General features: G+C 42.7%; 1 protein-coding gene across 6 annotated transcripts in view; it reads left to right on the forward strand.

The window, feature by feature from the left end:
- Znf385b (zinc finger protein 385B) overlaps positions 1 to 27,890 on the forward strand; it is a 342,844-nt gene that overhangs the window by 298,615 nt on the left and 16,339 nt on the right. For all 6 annotated transcript variants that reach the window (XM_057755673.1, XM_057755674.1, XM_057755679.1 and 3 more), the window contains one exon: positions 5,768 to 5,930. In XM_057755673.1, coding sequence (XP_057611656.1) covers positions 5,768 to 5,930 — 163 coding nt within the window. The remainder of the gene's footprint in view (positions 1 to 5,767; positions 5,931 to 27,890) is intronic.

Genomic DNA, 27,890 nt, shown 5'->3' on the forward strand with positions numbered 1-27,890 from the left:
AATAAAGCATTGGCTGTGCAGTCGAAAGGCTCTGCCATGGTTCCCGTGACCAGGGACATGGTTTTTAAGGTAGCACAGTTCAGCAACTTTCCGCTGTTTTTTTCTCTGTGTCGGTGTATTCTAGAGAGGCTAAAAGCACATATGCCAGGAAACACTATAGCTCAAAGTACAGGCCGTCCAGCACATGCTGTTCTCTTGGCCCCAGAGTGCCCCCTGCTGTGCACCACCACCTCAGAGTCTGCCCCAGAAACTGGGCCCAACCTCCATGTCCTCTTTCTTCATCCCCTACAATCCGAAGAGATGTTTTCTTTCTGTTCTCTGACTCCTGCAGTTCCTAAACACTCTGTCCCTGCTGTTTTTCACCCTCTTGCTTTGGGTTATTATTTTACCTTGTATTTGGGATTGTGATCTGTGTGTCTATGTCTGTCAGTCTGTCTGTGTGTATCTTTTCTTTACCTACTGATCTTCGGTATGTGTGGTAAAGCCAAGGGGCAGTGTGGTCTTTCATTTTCCAAATGTCACACTGTCCAATGGATGGCATGTGCCATATTGTCTTTAGAACAGTCAATCTATTAGCTTATTTATGATGGTTTGCTGGACATATGTTTTACTTAGGATTTTAGTCATTTGGGTGTTTTGTTTAGAATTTGTGGTGGTTTGTTTAAAGTTAACTGACCACTCTCTACAGCTGTACCATGCTGAACACCGCTATCTTGTCTGACGTTAACTAACCATGCTGCTTCCCTCGTGACATTGCTGAACACACTGACTCCTAAGGTAGCAGAGAAAGTGATGCTCTAGTTCAGATTAGATAGTTTCTTTAATCAAGGAAACAGTTTACTTAGTTTTTAAACCACAAAACGATCAATTCTGTAAGTAAAGCGTTGGGCACTCCCTACCACTCCACGAGTTTTCCTTTCCTTCCACACTGAACACAATGTGACGTCATGTTGGGAGATTGAAGGCCCCTCCCTGAGCCAGGAATTCCAACTCAGGTGAAACCCAGAGGTGAGAGCACAATAGATTTGAGAATGGCTCACTAGGAACTCTTCGTTACCTTTATAGTTTTAAATTAGAACCTTGTCTAATTCATGATCTCTTTTTATTTGGGCCAATGAGATTATAAAAAATGTTGAGGATTTGGGAAATCAAAGGGACCTAGAACCAAAGGGAATTGCTGGAAGAAAAATGCGTCCCTGGGTGTCATTTCTTATGAAAGCTATTTTACCAGTGAACAGTGGGTGTTCTGGGAGTCACAGAAGGGGCCCCTAAAATATGACCCTAGATTCCCATCAGTTCCTAGGTAGAGGTCAGGATGGTGATTCTAGCAACCCTTTCTATCTGCCAGGTCTTCGTCAGGACTTCCTTCTTCCTCCTCCTTTTCCAGTGCTCAGGCTCAAACCCAGGGCCATGGGCAACAAAGCAAGTGCCTCAGTGCCAAGCCACACCCCCAAGCGTGGCTCGCTGCCCCATGGGATTACAGCAGCTCTTGTCAAGTCATTTGCACCAGGCAGCCCTCTCCTGCCCGTCAGTCACCAGGCTGCAAGGACAGTCTGCCTGGCCAAGCAAGTCCATTGTTGACTGAGTTTGATTGTGGTGTCACCTGGCGCCATGAGTTTTCTGGCTCTCGACCTGGCCTCTTTGGCTCCTCAGGGCAGGTGCCTCCTTGCTAATGAAGCAGGGTCAGTGTCGTTGCTATTTAACAGTGTCTCGCTGTCTCGCTTTCACTTGAAGATGTTCCCGGGAGGCAGAAGCTGTTGACACTGCCTCAGATAAAGCACCGAGGATAGCAAATTGCCACAAACCAAGAACGCCATAGGGAAGTCGAAGTGTGCCAAGTAAGACGGAGGGGTGCCTGCCACTCTCCCTGTTGTGAAATCTGCCGCTTTACTTGCCCCAAGCACCCGTCAGAGGGAGCAGAGGACCCTCAAAGCCTCCTTCCCCATGCCCCAAACTCAGAGGGAAAGTGGGTCACATTGTGGAGGGCCCTTTCTCTCTTGACATGCAGCGAGGTATCACTTAGCTGGGTCTTTATCTCAAGTGTTAACTGATGCTGTTAACTTTCTGCCCTGGTGCCAGGAAATAGTAATGAGGAAATCACACTCTGTTCATCTTGTACTTGGAAGTTATATTTAGAGAATCGTGTTCTTGAGCCAAAGGGCACTAAATAACCCTAAACTACTCAGTCCACTTGAAGAGATGAGGCCTTGAAAAAGTCTCCTTGAGACCTTGCTTAGTGCCATGTGTCTGTAATCCTAGCACTTGGGAAGTAGAGGCAGGGGAGTCAGGAGTTCAAGGCCAGCCTCAGCTGCGCAGTGAGTTGGAGACTAGTTTTGACTGCATGAGATTCTCTAAAAATTTAAAGAGGGGGGGAGAGTTATCCTACTGCCTTGTAGAAATTCGTATATAACTAAGAAGTAGGACTTCAGGGCTTTCTTAGCTATTTATTAAAAGGATTGGACCTAATGTGTTACCTTCCTCCAAAATTAGGTAGCTATTCCTATTCATAGGAAATTCAGTGGTGTTAAGGTCTCATCCCTGCCTGTGTTGTTTAAAGCAGTGTACTGTCTTGTAACGCTTTAATGCTCACAAAATTATAATGTAGATACAGTGTAGGCATACAGAGATATGTGTGGGTATATAATTAAATGGAGTTATATATCTAAGCACTTCGCCTTCCCCCAAACCCTCTGGGACTGTTGATGAGTTATCTGCCTCTGGTATATATAGTTTCTTGTTTGCCAGGCACTGAGTGATAATGCAGCCTCGCACAGGCTCCCACGAGGATCACGTGAGCTACTCCGTGCAGTGTGCACACACCCCGGAACAGTGCTCAGAATCATGAGTTGTCGCTGTTACTTCCAGTATCCGGTTTTTATGTTCATTTATTCTCTGAGTTCGTAGCTGTTGTTTTAGCATGCCTTCGGTGGCTGTGATGAACACTGTGAACCGAGAGCAATTTAGAGGGAACAAAAGGAAGTCTTTCAGATTGCACTCTTGAGTCCTAATCCAAGATTGAGGGAAGTCGGGCAGGTTCTAAAGCAGGAACCAGTCAGGAACTCTGCTTGTTGGCTCCCTCCCACCCTTCTGTCCAGCTGTCCATACTACACAGACTAGAGTTCCTGCATAGGGATGGTACTGCCCACAATGGACTGGGCCCCCTACGTCAATGGTCAGTCAAGAAAATGTTCCTTAGATATGCTTACAGACCTCTCTGATCAAGGCAATCCCCCAGTTGAGACTTCCTCAGAAGATAACTCTGAGCTGTGTCAAGTTGGCAGCCGAAACTGGCTAAAACTACCCAACTACACTTGATTTTGCCTTGGCTAATAAATAAAAGTCTAAAAGTGCCTTATCTTTTTCCCTGGAATTTATTTTTCACGTTGGCAAAGACTATGAGAAACCTCCGAACATGCTAAGCAAGAGCAGTGGTAAGTCAGCGGAGAGCTAAAAGCGTCACTGTGCAGTGTGCTGAGAAAAGCGGTCCTGCAGTAAGCACAGGCCCTGGGTGACCAAGGTCATACACACAGGAAGTCACTGCTGTGTTTTTTATTGTAAAGCAGAACAAATCCTTCCTTAGATTACGCTTCCACCAAGGCAATCTATGCTTCACATTCATTTCTTAGCCCGTGGGGGCAGGGGGCACAGCAATGCCAAAGAGCTCTGAAAACCACTCAGTTCCCGCTTCAGTGGGACATCAAACATACAGATAGGACGTTCAGCTTGTCACATGGTTTCTTCATGTTCGGCGGCTCTCACTCTCAGCAAGAACACCCAGCTCCGTCTCATCATTTCCACATTCAGCAGAACTAGGCTTTTCCCTCATGGTGCCACACAAGTGACAGGAAAGTGAAGTGATGTCCCCATCTCCAGCTCCACAGAAACAAGTGCACTGAATCGCTGAAGGTAGTGACGTTATGTGTGCTCTGTTTGAATTGGAACAAAACAAGCCAGGAAGTCAGGGAAACATTCCTGTACACACACACACACACACACACACACACACACATACACACACACACACACACACACACACTCCACAGCTTGAGGTGGCATAGGCAAATGTGGCATTTTGGAAGAACACTCTCCATTGAGTCATGACCAGGAAACTGGTTGGCTCCACTTAAGCAACTGAGTTCAGCACTGATAAGGACTAGTGTGTCCAGGAACTTGGGCTATTGTTATGACCGGAACATTTTTGTTATAGCCATAGCCCTCACTCATGAGTCTACTCCCCCAGATAAGCCCATATTCTCCATGCAGCCTTGCTTATTGTCCTTTGCTCATATGCTGTCAATAAATATAATAAATAGCTGTTGCAGAAATCCTCCTCCCTTGAGATCGACAGCATCTTGCATCCGCTGGGGAATTTTATCTCTGTGATATCCTGCTCCACAAGGCAGCACACCTGGCTCTCACGAGGCTCCCAGTGGAGGTATTCTACCAAGTGGCCCCTGTGACTGCCCCTCCAGCCGTATCCACGCCTCTGGCTCTCCAGCACCAATGCTTCCCTGGCTAAAATTCTCCCACCAGTGCACTTTCCTCTACCAATTCATATGTAACTCTTCATTCAAATCTTCAATCCAAAGTTGCCCATTTTAGAAAGTCTTGATCAAGACTCCTCCTTGCTGGTCCCTTCGGTTCGGTTCTGCATCCCCCATAGCATGCTTTAGTACGTTCATCCACTTCCTCATGAGCGAATCTGCATTCCATCTGTTTCTTCGTGGACCTATGAAGTTTTGCTCACCTTGATCATCTTTATACACACGTGGATTCTAATGGAAACTGTTTTAAGAGAAACTATCAGCTTAAAAATCTTCTAATAAAGCCCCATCTTGTGTACATAAATTTCTCCTGAATGTCACTTTATAACTAAGCCATTACACTATGTCTTGTCTTCTTTTTACTATACGCATGCTTTTATTTTCCAGTCGGCAGAATGAAATTCAAATGAATTCAGTTATCTTTTTTTTCATGTGTACAGTAAACAGGATGCCAAATGACCTTGTTTAGATGGAAGGTAACTTTCCAAATATCGGTAAATTACCTAACTGTCTTCTAGGTTTATTGTAATTTGGTATTGTCTCTTGTCTCCCTTTCTCCTTCCTTTGATCTAGTATTGCAGTCACAGTGTTACATATGTTTTATGTACGAGAGCTTTGAAGTGAGAATCAATCACATCTGAGATCAAGGATCGCCCTTACCTCCCTTGTGGCATGAGCTATAATTGGCACTGGAACCATCCAAGATGACATGCTAAGTGCACGTAGATGTCTCCGAAATACGGTGCCATCTCCATTCAGCAGCATCTGTTTACTGCTGCTCTGTCATCCTGGTTGATGTCAGAGCAGGGACCGCCCGGAACCAGGCACACAGAGCAGACAGGCTAAGGCGTGGTGATTGGGGAAGTCCATGTCTGCGGGTGTGAATAGGGTACTCGATGCAAATGCTGCCAGCCAGATCTTGAGAAAGCAATCCCCTTGGCATGAGCAGGGGTGGGAGGGCCCTGCTGACCAATCTCCTGTCCTGATCCTATGGTCCACTCACGGAACTTCTAGGTTCTCAAAGACTCGAGGCCTCCGTTATGGAGCAAGGTTTGCGATGTTGAAACCTCATAGATAAATGCCAGAGATGTAGTCAACACTGACTCGTAAATGTCTGTGGCGCCTAAGACTGTATTTTTTGACTGTATTTTTTCCTGCATGCTCATCCATCGTGGTGTTTGTAAGTAGCAAAAAAAATGAGCCTGATTTGTTCTCCTTTGTAGAGCCAGGCCGAGGCCCACTACAAAGGAAGTAAACATGCCAAGAAGGTCAAAGCACTAGAGGCAACGAAAAATAAACCCAAAATGGTTTCTTCCAAGGACAGCGCAAAGGCTAATCCCAGCTGCTCCGTCAGGCCAATCACAGGCGACAGCTCTGACAAATCAGGTCAATGACACTTTTTGTTCTTTGGCATTGTTGTGTTCCTCCTCCTGCCCCTCCCACCCTCCCCGACCCCTTTTCCTAATTCCCCCCTCCTTGGATGTTGCATGTTACTCTCCATGATTTATTTCTGTAATATGATATATTTCCTTCGCAAGAAGGGATATGTGTTCGCACAGAACATAAGCATTTGATATGTCGCCATTCCATGTTGTAAAATATATGCCTTTAAATATATGTGTGTGTATATAAGTATATATGTATTGAAATAACCAAAGACTGCTGGTCACATGTTCAGACAAAAATCAAGTAATGGATATAAAACAGTGGTATTGCCTCTTTCTGTTCCTTCTGTGTTTGGTTTGTGTTACAGGCTTTTTTTGGATAAGAGATTCTTAAGATTGTTCATAATAGATTTTTTAAAAATCTAATCTCAGTGAAAAGTTGGGGGTGACATTTACAGAGAGAATGGCATTAGTGGGTATGAAACTGTGCTTAGAAGTAACAGATTTTGACTTCATCACACCACTGTGAAGCTCTCCTCTGAATTACAAATCGATCCAAATAATTTAAAGGAATTATTTACAATGTCATGAGTTGCTTAGCAGAAAGTCTTAATATATAATTAGAAATATGCTGTTGAAAATTCTTTAATACAGAACCTGCAATATCTGGGTGAGTTCTTTCACTGGGAAACAGAGTTCTCTGTCTTTCTCAGTGTGGCTACCACGAAATTGGATGTTGATAGGTTCCCCTCTCCCAGCTGCCCCTGGGACCCATAATGGATTTATCATCCTGTTTTAGTGGCTAGCTGTGGAAGAGAGTCTGCTAAAGGACACTAAGAGGACGTGTCCCTTTCTTTATGTTTGATTCTGGCATTAGAGACTTCTGTGTTGTGGGAAATACACACTTCAGGTTCTCTCCTGATCATCAAAATCCCTGTAGCACTTGAGGAGGAAGCTGAAGAATGCTTACCAATGACTTCCAGGGGCCATTGGAAATGAGCAAATCCATTACTGTAAGAGGAGAGTTCAGAACGCCTCTTCAGATAAGAAAACTATGTCCCAGAGATGCTGGCTCTGAAAGCATGGAAGCCTAGAATTAAGCTACCAAGTTTGGTGTTAATAATAACAGTTCTCTGTGCTTTATATGATAGGGTCACCAAATGATCTTATCAAGGAAATGTGATAAATACTGGATTTTTACATAGCACTTCTATCCTTGTAAAGAACAAGCCCCTGTATAGATAAATATAAAACCTAATATTTAACCTATGTCTAAAGTAGTTATTAGTGTAGATGCCAAACCCTATTTCCACGTGCGCAGTTTCACAGTCGGCGTCACGGCTCATGGTGAGGCCAACGTCAAGACGGCTGTCTGCTAGCAGTTGTCCTGTGTTTGGGAGAGCGGAATCCATCATCCCCTGACTTCCTGCCAGCTTTCATTTTCCAAAGAATATTGTTGCCTTTATGAGGCAATACTCTGCCAAAGGTTTTATTACCTGAATTGTGGTCTTTACCTCCAGCAGAACTTCCAAGTAAAAGGATAAAATAATCGAGGTTAGTGTCACCCTATTCCCTAGGTTTATTTTGTGGCGTGAGCTAATCAAAGAGCCAGTGGGCTCCATAAATACTCGAGCATTGCAACCCAATGTGCTCAGTGTTTTGCTTAAGCCCGGTAACACTTGGGAATTGTGTTTGCCCTGAGGGTGGTAGTAAAAGTAATGAGTACAAGCGAAGTGGAAAGAGTCAAAGGGTAGAGGGGATCGAATCAAGGACAGAGCAGTGTGGACATAGAAGATGCAAACGAAAGAGAAGAGGTTATAATCATAGCCTCTCTTGGGCCTATAGGGTGCCCAGTGAAGACTGTTGAAATAAATTTTACCAATTCTGGGGTTTTCTTCCAGCAGTAAGGAAAATGTTTGCATTTAGGAGTGCCTGTTTTCCCTGACAATCACTCAGAATCTATATATGAATCTATATATTTGTGAACACACTGATTAGATTACTCGTGGTTTGCATAAGTATTAATGTAAATGGAGTATATTATTTCTATGAGTGCTAATAAAACACCAACATCACTTGGGAGCAGTATTTGAAAATAATTGAGCTGTACCTGTTAAGTGTATGTTCTTCCCCTTTAGTTGAAATTCATTTCTAAGCAGGAATTCCTTTGTGTTTTATAGAAGTTCCAAATGAGGAAACTAGAAACTTTGGCCAACTAGAGAATCTTTTCTAAGTAGCATAACCGACGGTGAAGTGCTAGCCAGCTAGCTCTAAGCCCTTGAACTGCTCCCATGGCTTTGCCATTATCTGTGTCTCTCATTCATTTAAAATACTGTTTGGGAAAAAAAGAAAACAAAAAATAAATAAATAAAATGGAATAAAAAGTATTCCAGTTCTTTGTAAATGGCCTGGGTAGAAGGAGGTGAGAGAGACTAGGAAGGGAGATGGAGGCTTACGGTAAAGCTGACGGAAATGCTTCAGCAGATGACATTGTCTCTAAAGTGCTAGCTGAAACCGAATCGGTCGCAGGGACTCCTTGCTTGGTTGTCAAGTCCCATGAGGCTGACATTCTCCAGCATTTTGTTGTTGTTGTTGTTGTTGTTGTTGTTGTTCTGAATAGAGAGTCCCTGTCAGCTTGTTTTAAATAGTATCTCTGATACCTAGGTTTTTGGAGAAGTAAGCCAGCCATCTGATGTCTGGGCTGCAGGCTTCCAGTGACATAGAAAACCATTATATCCCCAGGGCTCACTAATCCAGCGTCTAGCCTCATATTTTAGTATCAGCTTAGGAGCAGAATGTTGTTTAAGGAAAGCACATCCTAAAGGAAAAGAAAGAGCCCAGCATCGAGGGAGGCAGCTTCTAGGATTCACTGAGTGCCCTGGAGCATGAGGTGAGGATTGGGAGTATCTGCTGAAGAACACGGGGACCCAAGCACCCCTCTGTGATCCTTCATGCTACCCTAGAGCACACTTGGTCTATTCTAAGATGGTATTTCCCACCCTGCAGGGGTTGGGTGAGCCTTCCTACCTGCAACTTTGACACTTTGTGTAACCATTTCTCTCTTTTTTATGTTTTATTTGGAGACATAATTTGGCTCCTGTTGAATCCAGGTCTGCGCAATACAGAGAGATTTGTTATAATAGAACCAACAGATGTAAAAAGGTCAGGATGACATGGCAAGCTCTCTGGGTCTTTCTCTCAGGTCAGTAAACAGAATAGGTTTAAACTACAATAAGCAGGTGTCTCGTTTATAGGAAATTCCAACTGCGTGATTTTTTTTTTAAAAGCTAAAGGAAGTTGAATAAGAATAGCTGTCCCACTCAATTCTTAGAAGTTGAAGTAGAATTAAATGTAAAATACAGATAAATAACTTCCTGGCCTCCCAGGATCTGCCCCAACTTTTAATGATGCTTCAGTGGGCATTGGAAACATAGTGAGGAGGAGGAGGGAGTAGCTGGGGAGAATTAGGGTCAGAACACAGCAAGCCTTAGGTAGCTTCAGGAAGACAGCTGGAACAGATAGGTTAGACACTGCACCCAAATCTCTCCCTGGAGTTCAGGTGTCGTGATGGTGTGAGACACTGCCCATCCCTGTCATGATGTGCCCCACATCACACTGCAGGCTCTTCCAGCATTTCAGGACTTGTAGGAGGTTCAAATTCACAGAGCCTTCAAAGGAAACCTTATTTCTTACAAATAATAAATCATCAACACAATCGGCCATGTTCTATAATCCTAGGCTTTGTATAAGGCCTTTAAAAAATTAACGACATACTACAATGAAGAAAATATTCTCGGTTTAAAGTATATATGACTTAGAAGTAAGCAGGCTTCTAAACAAAGGAAGGCATGAGGAATGATTATAAATTTATAAACGCAATTAAGAGCAAAACCAAAGGACCCAGAACATTTTGTGTAAAATACAACCATGGGAGCATTAAAACATGCTTGGTTTACAAGATGCAGGCACATAACGTGTTTTCATGTGGTGCCTCCAGGAACCTTGCAACAATAGGGTGAAAATCCATATCTGCTCTTTCTTTGTCGTGCAGCCAGCTGGGTTTCCATAGTTGCTTTTCCTCTGTTCTGCGGTATAATGTGGTATGTGTGTGTATTTCTGTCAGATTCATACAACAATGAGTAGAAGGATTTTTTCCTCCTCTAAGGGCTTTTCAGTCTCACAGCATTTTAATATTTGAAGTGAGTGAGTTTTAAGACAAGCAATACATAGTCACCAGCACCTCCAAGTTGTTCCCCAGACTATGGTATCAGTGAAGAACCAGAGACTGGAAAAGTAGATCCTCTTGAGTATGACTCTGAATGACTCAAATCCCAGCAGAGTCAGGAACAACCTGGAACTCGGGCTTCTTGCTCCACGCTCATTGGATCCCCATTGCTCCTAAAGTTCTCTGACTTAGAAGAGTACACAAAGGAGTGCCAGGGGATAAAGCAGTGATCACCAGAGAACTGTTTCCCAGAGTTAGAAAGCAGGATCACACTTTACTCTTCAGTGGCCATTGACACGTGAGGTACTCCCAGGGACTGTGAGGGGGAATGTCATACATTGCTTTGTTGATAATCCTAAAATTCTTGTGTGGCTGTTACCAGCAGTGCTTAACTGTAATAGGAGGGGCTTTATTTCAGAAGCGATGCTCTTTTTATTTAAGGAGAAATTTGAATCTAAGCATTCACTTCTGGTAAATAGCATGTGACAAATGTTCTTGAAGCTCCAGCTTGATAGCTGCAGACATTGCCTGCCTGGAGACAGATGATGCTGAATGCAACGGGGCCAAGCTCGGAGAGGACACTGCCAGTGGCACAAACCTTTGCCCTGCCTCCAAACGAGGGCATCTTGCTTGCCTTAGGCCCTGTCCACCTTCCTAACAGAATTTAAAACCATTCCATTGAAATGCTGGCCGGGAGGACATGGGGATCGTTTTGTTTGCTTCACACCCGCGACCTTTGGAGCTGTGAGGTGGCAGTGGAGGTGGCAGGGGAGGACACCTTAGTGCAGCGCATTGCAGTCATTAGCTTGTGACGGTTTTGCATGGTGGCCGTTCCTCAGGTGTGAGCCGAGAGCTGGGATCATCTCATATGTAGTTCCTTGTAGTTTGCCTAGGAAGGCTTGTCAGTTAGTTGCATGTATTTACCTTATTGCTTCATGGGAGGATGTCCTCAGTTTTGTCAAAGAGTGCTTCTCGCAAAGACTCATCGTTTTTATGCCCTCCCCCCCACCATGTGTTTAGTGGCTTCTAAACGTTGTTACAAATGGAGCCAAGTTTTCCAAACGCCAGCTTCTCATTTCCACTGACGGCTGCTGGATTCCATCTGTTAGCCAACAAGGTCTTCCTCCATGTGCCTTCTCCCTTCCTGTATCCAGCACCTGGACCTTGTGCTGTTAAATAGGAGAAAATGGAAGTCTCTTGCTCTGACCATACCTGTCATTGGTAGACAAGTGCCATCATAAATTTACCATACATCTATCCAACTCCAGGAAGCCAAGATTTAGTAACCCTCATAAAGTAATAGATTAAGTGTATTTATGGCAAACATCTTAAGGCTGAAGTTCTGGGGTACCATCATGTAGAACATAAACGAGGCCCATCTGTCTGAAGAGAACAGACAGTTATACTAAGGCTCATATACTTATGAAATGCTCATAGATCATGAAGGCTTTCAAGGAAAGTTTCAATAATGAAACTACCTCCATCTTTGCTCAGGACAGGAGCGACCTGCCAGGCAAAGCCAAGGACGCTGGAAGCATTTGTCCCCACATGAAGCTAACTTGGAAAACTGTTTGTAGTAGCTTCCAGGCAAATAATGCCAGGAGTTTCCTGTCACACTTTCTGCTTTTAAAAACTGCCCCCCTGGGGTTGCTTTAAAAAAAAAGTAAGACTGATTTATGATCAACCTGTTAACTTATGATTTAACGGGAACGTGTCATGAGCCACGTGCCCATCCCATAAGCTGGGGCTGTGCCTCATTAAACGACCACCTTTTCAGATGCTCCCTCCTTTATTTCAACGCATATCCATCTCCTCGGCTACCTTATAGTCACGACATTTCTGCACTGAGGAGCCACTGGAATGGAAAAGGCCTTCTGTGTCCACTGAATGATTTTGTATAACGGCAAATGCCCTTGAGATTTCAACAAAGGTTATTATTCATATTTTAATGGCATTCCTCTTATTTGCTTCAGGAAAAAATTCGCTTGTTGTGGCATATTTTTCCGACAAGCGTGGCTGCTCACATAGAGCTACTCAATAAGTGCTTTATATTCTGTATGCACGGCACATACATACATGGGACAGTTTTTTTAGGACTCTCGGCCCAATTTTAATAACCTTACCTAATGCCACACAAAAATCAATTTTTTTCTGGAATTTTTCAGAAGTAGACCCCCCTCCCCCAGCCTTGCTTAAGAAGGCCTAGATGTAGCTTGATCCTCTGCATCTGGAGAGCGCCAGGCTCCACCTTGGCGATGTCCAGGGGAGCTTATTTGGCAGCTGTGCGGAAGGTAAGGGCATTAAGGACATGGTTTCCTACACCAAGACTGCTAAGGATGTTGTGGACTTCACAGGGACCCAGGTGGAGATTTGCTGTAGGGGCAGAGCCGCCAGTGGACTTGCCTAGAAGAATTGTGGGGTCAAGGACATTGCAGGAAGCTCCTACTAGACAGGGGCTGGTGGAGCAGTGGAGTGGAGCCAGCCTCCAGGTAGCCGAACTATATAGTTCAGTGTGTCAACCCGAGAGAATACAAACAGGAGGCCAGGGTTCGAACCTGGGAGAGCTGCTTCTGGGGCAAGCAAAGCCTAACTTCATTCTTCTTGCTCCTTTCCTCCTTCTGGAACAATAATGTCTCATGCTCAGGCTTGTCCCACTGTTACATTTTGGAAAGAGCTCATTTAGATTCCACAGACTGCGAGCTACAGGGAATTAACCTTAGGGATGAACTGTGCCTTCTATCGCTCTCGACTGATTTGGATAAGACTTTGGGCTTTGGACTTGTGAGTCTGGGATGAGCTAAGATTTTTTGAAGCAATTGGAATGGGATGAATGCATTTTGCCTGTGAGGCTGTGAGATCTGTAGGAGCCAGAGGTGGAACGCTGTAAATTGAGTGTCCACCTCCGAAGCTCACCATGAATTCAATCTCAACTGGCACGGCACAAAGGCCTTCACCAGATAGCAGCGCCATGTAGAAAGTGGCCCTCCCGAGACACCAGACTTCCCGGTCTCCAGAGTTACAGAAGCAAACGTAGAGTGTTTGTCAAGCGCTCAGTTCATGCTATTCTGCCATAGTGGAGAACGGAGTGAGACACAGCCATGCTGGTGACCATTAACATACAACCAGCGATCGCTCCGTGCCTGCGCTGTGCTAAGTGCTTTATGCAGACTCTCTTACTTATGGGCTATAACCCTCCGATGGATACTGGAAAGGGAGAAGAAACATAGAGGCCTGTCTCCAGCTTTTAAGGTCAGTGTATCACCTAGTGTATATCTCAGCTGCTCTCCTATAGATGTGCAAGCCTTTGGAAGAAGCTTTGTGGACTGTACTGCTGTATGGATTTTTTGTTGTTGTTGTTGTTTTTGAGGTCATTTGGGAATTTTTCTACTAAGTAGCACTACTTGAATTCTCTTATCTCAAAGGATGTGCTGTTCCTTCCCCCCAGTCTACTTTCCGAATGGTTTGTTGTCATCATCGTCCTTGTTTTGTTTTTAATCAAGTTATGCTGAGCACGGTGCCATGTACTTCTGATCCTAGCAGTGGGGAGATGGAGGCAGATAGAGCTCTGTGAGTCTGAGGTCAGCCTGGTCTTTGTGGCAAGTTCTAGGCCAGCCAAGACGACATAGTGAAACTTGAAGTCATAAGTGGATTTTCATTATGATGTCTTAGTCAAGGTGTGGTTCTGGGTGCCATTTACCCAAACTGCGTCTATAGCCCCGTGAAAGCGATATGAGCCTAAACCCATTAGTCTGCTTCTCATTGACGTCATCTAATTATGACTGAGTCGTGCTCTCTGACCTTCTAGTTCCTCCTCTATAAAATGGGAGTGTTAGTACCTACCTCCTAGGACGGTCAGGATTAATTAGCTGAAAAATGCTAGGTGCTCAGCGAAGTGCCTACCAGCTAACAGGCGTTCAATAAATGGGAGCCATAAAAAGCACCTGTTTGTTCACAGGTATTCAAGGCCCTGTCCCTGACTCTGCTATCATTTCCTGCTGTACGATACACAACAGTGGCCTGTTCTCACATTCCCTTTATGAGCTTATTGCTCAGAGTCAGTATACACATGTGTGTGTTCACTCCAGGACATTGTGGCTGGATGAACCCAATGTCTCGCGAGACCTTTAAAATGTGCAAGAGAGCCCTTTGGTCTTCCTCCCATTTTTAAGTAACGGAAGAAGCATTTCTCCACTCGGTCCTTCTGCTGGCTTGAGTGTCTTGTCCCTTCTGGTATCGTATTCTGCACCTGGCAGCCACATAGGTATCATATGGATGCTATTAAGAAAAAGTTTGTGTCGGGAGCCCTGGTCCCTGCCCTGGATGGTGGGTGAGGCAGCATGACTCTCATTAGCTCTGGTATCTTCTCCAATCAGTATAAAGGAGGTTGCTGGACCACACTCTGTGTATGACTGCAGTGCTGAACACAGGGACAGCCCAACACACTTGCACTTACTCAGAGAGAAGTTTGGGTGTTAGATGTTGAGCAGTTGCTCAGGCTGGAGCCAGTCTTGGCCATTGAGAGCAAACATTTAGAGGACACGGGTGATCTGGATGAGAAACATGCCCCTCTGGCAAGTCCCAGATGGCATTTGTGTCAATAAGTAAGAATTTTATCCGCTCGTGTATTTAATCTCCAACTATTTATGAAGCTTTCTTGGCATATAATTATTTGAGTATTTCTTATGGGCTGTTAATGACTTAACCTCTAAGTACACATTTTTCCTTTTAACTATGAAATCGCATAAATAAATACTAGAATTCCTTCTCACAATAGGCTTTTATTTTGCTTTCAGATATTTGAATTTTTATCTGAATTTCATAATTTTTGCCAACTTAACCAGCAAAGTGGCTATTAAGTTAAAATATTAGCCGGGCAGTGGTGGCACACACCTTTAATCCCAGCACTCAGGAGGCAGAGGCAGGTGGTAGAGGCCAACCTGGTCTACAGAGCGAGTTCCAGAACTGGCTCCATAGCTTCTGAGAAACTCTGTCTTGAAAAACCAAAAACCACACAAAATAAACTTAAATACCATTTTTTTCTAGCACACCATTGTCCCTAGTTCTCTCTTAACAAATGATTTTACTCAATATTGAGATGTCGTAACATGCAGTCATTTCCTTAGTGTTCATGAGGGACTGACTTGAGGACCCCCAAAGTATACTAAAATCTGCAGATGTTCACATTATAATTCAACCAACTACGGATCAAAACTATTCAGGTAAGAATTACATCTGTATTGAACATGTATAGCTATTTGTTTATCCTTATTCTTTAAAAGCAGTAAAAATCCTTCCCTATAGCATTTACACTGTGTGGGTGTCATAAATATTCTGTGGAGACTGTATATATTAGGGAGGCTCCATGTAGGATCTGGGCAAACACGTTGCTGTTTTGTATAATTAATTTGAAACAGGCAACTTATAACAAGGGAAGGTTGACTGGGGCTCCTAGTTTTGGAAGCTTTGATCCCTGATCATTTGACCCTGTCACTTTTGAGCCTGTGACAAGGCAATACACAATAGCTGTAAGTGTGTGCCAAAGCAACACTGCCTCATTGCTTGCACGCAAACTAAAAGAGGAAGGGACAGGTGTCCATCCTGTTATCAGCTTGGAAGGCAACCCCCTGCCCACCCAGGGACCTAGAAACCTCCAGCCAGACCCACATTTTTTAAAAAAAAATTCCACCACCTTCTAATTGTCCCGAGGCAGGGACAAAGCCCATCAGACATGGGATCAGAGCTGTAGCAATTCCTAAGACCAGGCAGCCCAAAACAAACTCCTGTGGAGACTCAGCCTTTTAAATTAAAACTGACTTTCCACGGTCAGCCGACTTTCCCCGGCATCTCTAGGTCTTAAATATTAAGCTGGCTTTGACAACTTCATAAAGCCTCAGACCGAATTCAGAAACAAAAGTCAGATGAGAACTAGCAACGTGTGATAGGTGTTTAGCAATGCATTCTTAAAGATCCCTAGCCTCCTTGTGCTGCCTGAGTGTCTGACCCTGTCTCCCTAGAGCAGACGGTACCTAGTTAAGTTTATAAAGTATGTGGGCTAGGTACCTGTCTGCCAGGGATGGCCTGGGGCTATAAATTTGTTTCCCAGCAGACAATTTTTGGCTCTGACTAGGTGAAGAAAGAGCAAGTGTCCTCCGCAGCTCTCAGGCTGACCTTTCCTTCCTCAGTGAGCAACTCCCCCTGCCTGGATCATCAAAGCCTTCCCCCTTGGCTGAGCTTGTAGCTAGGGAAGAGAAAGGTGAGCCTGAATTCAAACACTTTTGTCTGGGCTCTGTGAATCCAAAATTGTGTTCCCTGAAATAGTTAGCAAAATAAAAATAAATAAAAAGACCCTGTTCCTTGTTCTATCTTGAAAATTCATTTTTTAATCTTATTGCCAGAATTTGAATCCCTACTCCCTAAGGGTCTTAGTTTGAGTGATGTGAGTTACTTATTCTATTTTCAATAATAAAGGTGCCTCAAAAATAACTGTTTCATACCTCTTAGTGACAAATCAGAAAGGGGGCAATTTTTCAACCTGAAGAAGTTGAAATATGCTTTCTCTATTGTACAAGTCCAATGGCTGGGAAACTATACAAAAGAAAAGAAAGCTGTTCATTAGATTCAGACTCCAGCAAACAATCTCTCTGCGCTCACTTGGGAAAACTGATGAGTTCACAAACACCCATGCCAGTTCACTGACGGCAGGTTGGGGCTGCCAGCTTTCAACATGGAAGTGTTTGGTCATGCAACGGAGTTTTCATCTTGAGTGTGAGGCCGGCTGCCTTTGCTTCTGAACAGGGAGCAGTGTTACAAGGGGAAAGAGAGCCAACAGCCTACAGTCAGGCAAGGAAGGCAATATCTGACATTTTGTTGAGCCACAAACCCCCGGCAAGGCCTGAAGACCAGAACCTGACTGACAAGGTTTCAGACGGAATTGAGGACAGCTGCCTAAGTCAGAACCTTACGCAGGCCCAGAGGTCCCAGATGCCAGTAGAACACAGGGCCAGTTTTGAGCTTACAGAATCTGTCACCCCGCATTTGTGAGCCCTAAATAACTTTAAAGAAGTGGACTTTTTTCTTACTTTTTTTTTAAGGACTTACAAAGCCTGATTCAACAAAAAAGGCACGTTAACTTAGACGATGCTTACCTGCCTCCAGGGTTAGTCTACAGACCACCATATGAAAATTAGGCATAAGGATAGTTAATGAGGAATTAGTAAGCGTTACAGCAATCAGCCGTGCTTGAAGACACGGGGTTTCTGGAACTGAGCTAGGATGTGGTAATGTGGCATTAAACATCCAGAGCCCGACAGCTTCAGATTGGTGGAATGGTTTTGTGCTCAGGGACTTCTACAAGCCAGCTGTAATTCCTCTATTTCTCCGTGACTGCTTGGTATTTCTGGACTGATGATTGAAGTACTCTACCCTGCTTTCCTTACCTGCTGTACAGGAAAAGGGCTTCCAAGGTCCAGGTTCAGGGGTATTCTGACGTTCCTTCCCGAGTGTGGAACTGAGATTAGGCGTCTCCCAACAGGAAGTCCTCTGACTAGTCAAGCAAGTTAGCCAGCTAGATGTGAGACAAACCAGTCTACACTACTATGCCAGGAGAACAAGTAAGTTAGCCAGCTAGATAAGAGACAAGCCAGTCGACGCTGGCTCTGCCGGGTGAACTTTAGGGACACTTGAAATAGATTCAATCTACGTAGGACAGTTCATCAGAAAACGCCTGAATGGATGACTAGATCCCAGTCTGCTGAGTCAGACTGGACCACCAGGTATAAAGCCTGGGGACTTCATGTAGGTGTGAGTGGTAAAATCTCTAAGATACCGAGCCTCCATAATGGCCTTCAATGATGATACCCCAAAGGGTATAGAAAATCAGTTAATGGCACAGTGCCTAGTACTTAGGATTCTTCAGAATATTATTGTATAAATATATCATAATAGTTGAAAATTCAAATAGCAGTAGCATGATATAAGTTAATATAGGGAACATAGAACATCCATTGAAGAAGAGTTGCTAGGCAGGAATCTCTAATGAACCTCCAAACAGAACACAAATAGTTCCATAGGTGGGAAGTTCAGTCAGAGATCCATCCATGAGTGTGACTCAGTGGTAGTTCTTACCTAGTATGGACAAGGTCAAAGATACTAGAAAAAAAAACGGGTTTCGCCATGTATCTCAATGTCGAAAGCCAGCAGCCCCAACTTGCCATCAGTGAGCTCATCAGTTTTCTTGCATGAGCACAACAGATTTTTGTTTGCTCTACTTTGATGCAAATTAAAGTGGTCTCTTGTTTGTGTACTTTTCCAGTGAACTAGCTCTTACCAGGAATGCAGAAGCCATAGGTTCCATCATGAAACCCAAAAAGGCAAGAACAAGAGAAAAATAAGTTGATGGCAAACAGAAAGCAAGCTTACTTGCAGAGGACTGGCTGCTAGTCTTTGGCGTTTTTTCCCCATGTGTTTTCTATCTCCTGGCAGGGTACCTACAGGGAGACCTTCATCTCTATTCACAGCTCTTTTAATTATCAGCTTTGTTTATCTCTGTGCTGTGCAGTATTGCTAACGAAGAACATAATGAAATATCATTTTATGAAACATTAAAATATTGAACCTGTCGCAAATGACCTACTGTATCTCACAGAGATCCATCATTAAGTGAAAAACTGCAACTTGAACGGACACATTAACTGTTGCAAATATGGGGGCTGGCGAGATGATTCAGGGGTTAGAAACACTTGCTGTTCTTCTGGAGAACCAGAGTTCAGTTCCCAGCATCCCTGTCAGGCAGCTCACAACAACTCCAGTTCCTGGGGATCCCATGCCTCTGACTTCTGACAAACACATGCATACATATAATTGATGATAATAACCTTACTAATAAGATGAACCTTAAAAACATTAAAGCATATGCTATTTTCATAAGTGGTAAAAGTATTTTACATAACTAAGAAATATGTGTTTTTTTTCCTATGTCATTTACTTCACTCAATACAATTCAGTAGTTAGCACTGATGTTTTAAAATTTCTATTTCCGTAGCACTATCTAGAATTAGGCATTCTGTAGCTGAGGAGAACCATTGCCCACAGATATTTTTCTGCACACTTGGCACAGAGATAGGTTAAGATGTTTCCAGGATTCAAGCTCTCTTCTGACCATTTGTGAGTGCAAATAAATCATTCTGAGATAACAGGACAATTATGTGAAGAGGGAGGGATCACGAAAGCACTATAGGGGAGATGGGGAGATCTGGGTCTTCAAACTGAAGAGCAAAATCATAAATGTTTAAGATTCAGAAAGATTTGAAGAGGATGTGAGATGCAATAGATGCTCGAGAAATGTCAACCGGATGAAAGGTTGAACGTGCTGATAGCAAGGATACTGAAAAGATTCTATCATGAACTTTGTTAATTAAATATTGAAGTAAGATGGGGAAAGAGCACAGGGCTCCCTGCTGACACGACAGCGTAGCGGAGATGAGGACAAGAAAAGTACTTGGGAGGATTTCTCTGCAGGTCAGCTCAGTCCACTTAGCATTCGTGAGGTTGAGTTTGAAGATCCATGAGACATCTAGGCATAGACATGAGGAAAGGGTCTTGAACCATGAAGAGGGGGTGACCTGTGAATTTAAGAATCCAACTGGTAGACGAAGTCTCTAAAGCTAATTAAATTTATAATACCAAAGAAGAGAGTAAACGTAAGGTGACCAACCCTAACGCATGCCATCTCTTAGCTAAGGCCAGGCAGAAGAACAGGCCCCAGGGAAGGACCTAGAATGGGCTGTTACTGTAAAGACGAATAGGGAAATGATTGTGGGAGGAACTACAGTTATCAAAGGAAGAAAGTGTGTGGATATCAAGGGAAGAAAATCTAGAAGCAATGACTGCAGAGGGAACACTGGTTTGGGTGGGTTAGGATGGGAGAGAGGAAGCAGAAAGGAAGCTCATGGCTCCGAACATCAAAGAGAAGACAAGTGAAAAGCGCCGGGGGTGAGCCAGTTCAGAGAACCCTTAGAACCTGGAGCTCTCAGGGCTTCAGCAACAGGAGGAAAATAGCTGACAGCATAGAAGGGAGAAGATATGGGAATGTCAGAGAACCCAAATGGGATCAGACACCTTTCTCCTCACAAATGGGAAAAGCTTCAACATCAGGGACAACCTTACCAAGCCTCCCCATTCCGCGATGAAGCAGGAGACCAGACATTTGCTAATAAAGGATTAGAGTATCAGTAGCAAACTGAAGACAGGAAAAGCTTCAGCAAAGATGAAGACGTATAATATGTTCCCTGTGTATAATACTTTCCCCATTTGTTTGCCTTGTTATTGAGCTCTTGCCCATATATATAGAAAATTTCAATAATTTGTATCCACTAATCTATATTCTTCTTTCTCTTACTGAAAACAGATTTTTCTCTCATAATATATCCAGATTACAGCTTTCCCTCCCTCCACTCCTCCCAGGTTCTTCCCACCTCTCCTCCCATCCAAATCCATCCCTGTCTGTCTCTCACTAGCAAACAAATAGGTTTCTATTTAATAATAATAAAATATAATAGAGTAAACTATAAGATAAAACCCAGCACTTTGGAATTGAGCAGAACAAAGAAACAGAAAAGAGCCCAAGAGAAGGCACAAGAAACAGAGACCCACTCATTCACACACCCAGGAATTCCACAAAAACACTGAACTGGAAGTCATAATCCATATTCAAGGAAACTCTTCCCACCTCCTTTTCTGCTGATTCCTGAGGCAGGGGATTTGATATAGACATTCCCTTAGGGCTGAACGTTCCAAGGTCTCTCACTGGTCCCTGTATTTGATCCCATTTGCTGCAGGTGGAAGTTTCTCCAATGATAACTGAGCAAGTCCCTGATCTATGAGTATGGAAGAATGTTCTTAGGAGACATTTTGTGTTATGTTTTCTTGTTTTGTTTTTATAACAGCAGTACTGGGTTCTACCGTAGGTCCTCGGGCTGTCTAGTCTCAAGTTCTTTGTCACCCAAGCCGAGTTGGGTGTAGGTTCCAGCTTGTGAATTGGCTCTCAAGTCAGATACTGGTGGTTTACTCCCATAAACTCTGTGCCACCATTGCACTAGTCTTAGTGTGCAGGAGGACACCGTTGTAGATAAGGGGTTTGTGGCTGCATTCGTGTCTGTGTTTCTCCTTTGGTAGCACATAAAGTACCTTCCTGTACCAAAGACACTAGTGTGTAGGTATGATGGTTCCGTGTCGGCAACAGCTCAACTTCTCTGTGTTCGGTGAGTTGTGTCGGGGTTGTCTTCAACAGTGGGGCTCTGCTGTCAGTTTGTGGAGAGCAACTTACAGTCTCAGCTAACTTTAGGTTGTTTAGGGGTTCCTCCGGGATTCCTTTGGCCAACAACTCAATTATGTGTAAACCATTCCAAGTACTAGAGGCTTCATCTGGTGACAAGAAATGTTCAGTTGAAACTCTGTCTCCTCCATTATTTAGCGATTTTATTTAGCAATCCTTTGTATATTTATATGTTTTAGGAAGAAGTGTGTGTGTGTGTGTGTGTGTGTGTGTGTGTATTTATTTTGCTGTATTAGATTTCCATATGATTCCTCAAATGGCCCTTAATTTTAACTGTTGCTCCTCATATTTCCTCCCTTGTCTCCCTCCTCCTTTTCACTTCCACTTGGTCCTCCCATTCCAGCCCCACCCCCACATCCATTCATAACTATATCATTTCCCTTTTCTAGGGAGATCTATCTGTGCCACCCTCAATCCCTTACTCTATACCTAACCTCTGTGTTTAAATGGATTGTAGCTTGGTTAGCATTGAATTAACAGATAATATTCACCTGTAAGCAAATAGGTACCACATTTGTCTTTCTGGGTCTGGGTTACTTTACTTGGAATGATTTTTCTAGTTTCATCCATTTACCTGTAAATTTCCCGATTTCACTTTTTGACAGCTGAGTAATGCTCTATTGGGTAAATGGACCACATTTTCTTCAGCCATTCTGTAGAGAAATGTCTAGATTGTTTCCAGTTTCTGTCTATTATAGATAGGGCAGCAATGAATGTGGTTGAGCAATTGTCTTTGTGGTAGGATGGTGTGACCCTTGGGCATATGCCCAAGAGTAGTACTGCTAGATCTTAAGATAGATCAATTCCCAACTTTCTGAGCAGCGACCATATTGATTTCCATAGTGGCTGTACAATTTTACACCCTCACCAGTATCAGATCAGTTATTAATCTTATTCTGTTTCCTTGCTTGTATGAGCTGTCGTTTGTATTGTTGATCTTACACATTCTGACAGATGGAAGATGGGATCTCAAAGCAGTTTTAATTTGCATTTCCCTGATGGATAAGGATGATGAACATTTATTTGTTTCTCAGCCATTTGAGCTTCCTTTCTGAGAATTCTGTTTAGATCTGTACCCCATTTTTAATTGGGTTATTTATTTTCTTGATACCTAGGTTTTTGAGTTCTTTATATATTTTGGATATCAGCCCTCTACCAGATATGTAGTTGGGTAAAAATCTTTTGATTCTGTAGGCTGTCTCTTTCTCCAAATGATGATATCATTTGCCATACAGAAGCTTTTCAGTTTCATGAGTTCCCATATAGTATTGGTTGTTGATCTTAGTGCCTGTGCTAATGGTGTTCTGTTGAGAAAATCTTTTCCTGTGCCGGTGAGTTCAAGATTATTCCCCACATTTTTCTATTAGGTTCAATATATCTGGTTTTATGTTAAAGTATTTGATCCGTATGGAATTGAATTTTGTATGGGGTGATAAGTATGGATTTATTTGGATTTCTCTTTGTGTAACTGTCCAGTTTGACCAGTATTGTTTGTTGAAGATACTGTCTTTTGGCCGGGCGATGGTGGCGCACGCCTTTAATCCCAGCACTTGGGAGGCAGAGGCAGGCGGATCTCTGTGAGTTCGAGACCAGCCTGGTCTACAAGAGCTAGTTCCAGGACAGGCTCCAAAACCACAGAGAAACCCTGTCTTGAAAAAGCGCAAAAAAAAAAAAAAAAAAAAAAAAAAGATACTGTCATTTTTACAATGTGTATTTCTGGCTTCTTTGTCTAAAATCAAGTGTCTGTAGGTGTGTGAATTTTTGTCCGGGTCTTCAGTTAGATTCCACTTATTAATGTGTCTGTTTTTGTGCCAGTGCCATGTGGTTTTTATTACTATGGCTTTGTAGTACAATTTGAAGTTGGGATGGTAATAATTCCATAAGTTCTTTTATAATTCAGGATAGTTTTAACTATCCTGTTGTGTGTGTGTGTGTGTGTGTGTGTGTGTGAGAGAGAGAGAGAGAGAGAGAGAGAGAGAGAGAGAGAGAGAGAGAGAGAGAGCGCTTCCATATGAATCTGTAGATTGCTTTTGATAGGATGGTGATTTTTACTATGCTAATCCTACTGATCCATGAGCATCGGTGATCTTTCCATCTTCTGATACCTATCTCAAGATATTTTATATTATCTGAGGCTATTGTGAGTTTCTAAGCTAAGGTGTTGTTTCCCTGATTTCTTTCTCAGTATATGTATTTATAGGAGGGCTACTGATTTTTGAGTTAATTTGTATTCAGCTACTTCACTGAAAGTGTTTATCAGTTGTAGGAGTTTCTCAGTGGAATGTTTAGGATAACTTTAGCATAATATCAGATCGTCTGCAAATAAAGACACTTTGACTTCTTTCTTTCCAATTTGCATTCCATTGATTGGTCTTCTTCAGTTGTCTTATTGCTCTAGCTAAGATTTAAAGTACTATGTTGATTAGGTATGGAGAATGTGGACAACTTTGTCTTGTTCCTAATTTTAGTGAAATTGCTTTGCGTTTCTCTTCATTTAAGTTGATATTAGCTATGGGCTTGCTGTAAATTGCCTATAGTATGTTGAAGAATGCCTCTTGTATTCCTAATATCTCCAGGACTTTTCTCATGAGGAGGGCTGGATTTTGTCAAAGGCTTTTTCTGCATCTAATGAGATGATCATGTGGTTTGTCTCTTGGTTTGTTTATATGGTGGTTTACATTTATAAGTTTACATATGTTGAACCATCTCTGGGATGAAGCCTACATGGTCATGGTGGATGTTCTTTTAGATCTGTTCTTGGATTAGGTTTGCAAGCATCTTGTTGAGAAATTTTACATCTATGTTCATAAGGGAAAATGCCTTGTAATTCTGTTGTTTTCTCAATATCTATACAGTTTGAGATCAGGATAACAGTGCCCTCATAAAACAAACTGGACAATGTTTGTTTTTGTTTCTATTTTGTGAGTTTTGTCATTAACTCTTCTTGGAAAGTCTGGTAGAATTCCTGGACTTGTTTGCTTGTTTAGAGATTTTAATGACTGATTATATTTCACTAGATGTTATAGGTCTGTTTAACTTGCTTGTCTGATCTAATTTTGGTAAGTGGTATATATTGAGAAAATTATTGATTTTTTTTAGACTTTCCGATTTGATGAAATACAGGTTTTTACTTATATCTTTATAATTCTCTTCGTTTCCTCAGTGCCTGTTGATATGTCCCCTTTTCATTTCTAATATTGTTAATTTGGATGTCCTCTATCTGCCTTTTAGTTAATTTGGATAAGTGTCAATCTTAAGCTTTTGTTAAAGAACCAACTCTGTGTTTATTTCATTGTATTGGTGTTTGATGTTGTTTCTATTTTATTGATTTAAGACCTGAATTTGATTATTTCTTGATGTCTACTACTTTTGGGTGTAATTTCTTCTTTTTGTTCTAGAACTTTCAGGTGTGCTGTTAGTTACTAGTTTGAGATCTTTCCACTTTTTTTTTCTTCATTTTATTTTATTGAGCTATACATTTTTCTCTGTTCCCCTCTCTTCCTCTCCCCTCCCCTTCTACCCTCTCCCATGGTCCCCATGTTTCCAATTTACTGAGGAGATCTTGTCTTTTTTCTACTTCCCATGCAGATTAGATCCATGTATGTCTCTCTTAGGGTTTTCGTTGTTGTCTAGGTTCTCTGGGATTGTGATTTGTAGGCTGGTTTTCTTTGCTTTATGTTTAAAAACCACTAATGAGTGAATACATATGATAATTGTCTTTCTGGGTCTGGGTTACCTCACTCAATATGATGTTTTCTAGCTCCATCCATTTGCCTGCAAATTTCAAGATTTTACTATTTTTTTCTGCTGTGCAATACTCCATTGTGTAAATGTAACATATTTTCCTTATCCATTCTTCAGTCAAGGGACATTTAGGTTGTTTCCAGGTTCTGTCTATGACAAACAATGCTGCTATGAACATAGTTGAGCACATGTCCTTGTGGCATGATTGAGCATCCTTTGAATATATACCCCAAAGTTGTGTTACTGGGTCTTGAGGAAGGTTGTTTCCTAATTTTCTGAGAAATCACCACACTGATATCCAAAGGGGTTGTACCAGCTTGCATTCCCAACAGCAATGCAGAAGTGTTCCCTTTACCCCACAACCTCTCCAGCATAAGTTCTCATCAGTGTTTTTGATCTTGGCCATTCTTACAGGTGTAAAATGGAATCTCGGAGTTGTTTTGATTTGCATTTCTCTGATGGCTAAGGATGTCTTTCAGCCATTTTAGATTCCTCTGTTGAGAGTTCTCTGTTTAGGTCTGTACTCCATTTTTTTATTGGATTATTTCTTCTTTTGATGACCAATTTCTTGAGTTCTTTGTATATTTTGGAGATCAAACCTCTGTCTGATGTGGAGTTAGTGAAGATCTTTTTTCATCCTGTAGGCTGTCTATTTGTCTTGTTGACTGTGTCCTTTGCTTTACAGAAGCTTTCAGTTTCAGGAGGTCCCGTTTATCATTTTTCTCAGTGCCTGTGCTACTGGGGTTTTATTTAGGAAGTGGTCTCCTGTGCCAATGCGTTCAAGTGAATTTCTTTTCTGGTCCCATTTTTTCAATGTTCTGTAAGGGAGAGAGAGAGAGAGAGAGAGAGAGAGAGAGAGAGAGAGAGAGAGAGAGAGAGAGAGAGAGACCCCGCTCCTTTGATTTTCTGGTCTGGGATTATTTATTCCATGTGTTTTCTTGGGTGTGTTTAACCACTTTAGATTGGAGTTTTCCACCTAGGATTCTTCTATAGGGCTGGACTTGTAGATAGGCATTGCTTAAATTTGGTTTTATCTTGAAATGTTTTATTTTATCCATCTATTGTGATTGAGTGTTTTGCTGCATACAGTTGTCTGGACTGGCATGTGTGGTTTTCTAGAATCTGTAGAACATCTGTCCAATACCTTCCGGCATTCAGAGTTCGTTGAAAAGTCAAGTGTTGTTCTAATAGATCTGTCTTTGTATGTTACCTGATCTTTTTCCCTGGAAGCTTTTAATATTCTTTCTTTATTCAGTACATTTAGTTTTTTTATTATAATGTGACAAGGGGATTTCTTTTCTGGTCCCACCTTTTTAATGTTCTGTAAGCTTCTTATACCTTGATAGGCACCTCTTTAAGTTAAGGAAATTTTTTCTATGATTTTTGTTGAAAATATTTTCTGTTCGTTTGACCTGGGTTTCTTCTCCTTCCTTTATTCATGTTACTCTTAGATTTGGGTCTTTTCATATTGTCCCAAATTTTCTGGTTTCTTGTACCAATGGTATCTTAGATTCAACATTTTCTTTGACTGAAGAATCTGTTTCTTATAGTGTCTTCAATGCCTGAGAGTCTCTCGTCCATCTCTTGTATTCTGTGGCTGAGGCTTGCCTCTGAGCTTCCTGGTCGAGTTCCTACATTTTTCAGTTCCATATTTCCCTCAGTTTGAGTTTTCTTTATTGCTTCTCTTTCCACTTTCATGTCTTGAACTGTTTTATTCATTTCCACTATTTGTGTTTTCATAGAGTTCTTTAAGGGATTTATTCATGGCCCCTTTAAGGACCTCTGTCACATTCATAAAGACTATCTTACGGTCTTTGTCCTGTGCGTCATGTGTGTTGCAATACTCCAGGCCTGCTGTGGTAGGTTGCTGGGCTCTAGTGGAGACATATTGTCCTGGCTGTTACTGATTATGTTTTCTGCTGGTGTCTAGGCATCTGGGTTTGGAGATTATAATTCTAGGTGCTGGTAATGTGGTCTTGTCTTTCCTGGATGGGTGTTTTCCTCCCTTTCTGGTTCTTAGGAGAGGCAGAGTCAGTGTGTCAGCTGTTAGTAAATTCCCCTGAGATCCTGAGAGGTGTAGCTACTGGGGGCTCCAGGTAAAATGTTTCTTGGGTAACGGGAGCTGACAGGCCTGGGGATTGGCTAGGAAGAAGGTTTGTGTCCACAGGAGGAAGGGAAGGGGGGTTCCACCAGGATCTGCTTAGTCTCCTGGGAATGGGGACAGTGAGAGAGGAGAGGCAGCAACAGGTAGTCTGCTAGAGCTCAGGATGAGACGGGGATTTGGAGGAAGAAGAGAGGGCCAGATCTGCCTACCTAGCCTGACTGCCCGTGGGTTCCCAGGGGTTGCCTGCTGGAGTGGGGGTAGAGCAGTGAGTGGACAGAGAAGTTTGAGGGGAAGATCTGTGTGATTCACCAGGGTTGGAGGTGTTTTGGGGGGTTTGGGGGTAGTCAGCTGCAGAGCTGGGGATGAGAGTAGGGGATTGGACTTGGAGGAATGGAGGTGAGGTGAAGATCTGCTGTTAGCCTACCTGCTTCCCTGGCCAAAGTGTGCATATTCCTTATTTAAACCTGATCCCTAAGAGCAGAGGATATTAAAATAGTTGTTTATGAATATTCCACTGCCCGAAAAGTTACATCTTCAAAAAAAAGGTCTTTAGATG

The sequence above is a fragment of the Chionomys nivalis genome, chromosome 22, assembly GCF_950005125.1.
Source record: "Chionomys nivalis chromosome 22, mChiNiv1.1, whole genome shotgun sequence".
Taxonomy (NCBI): domain Eukaryota; kingdom Metazoa; phylum Chordata; class Mammalia; order Rodentia; family Cricetidae; genus Chionomys; species Chionomys nivalis.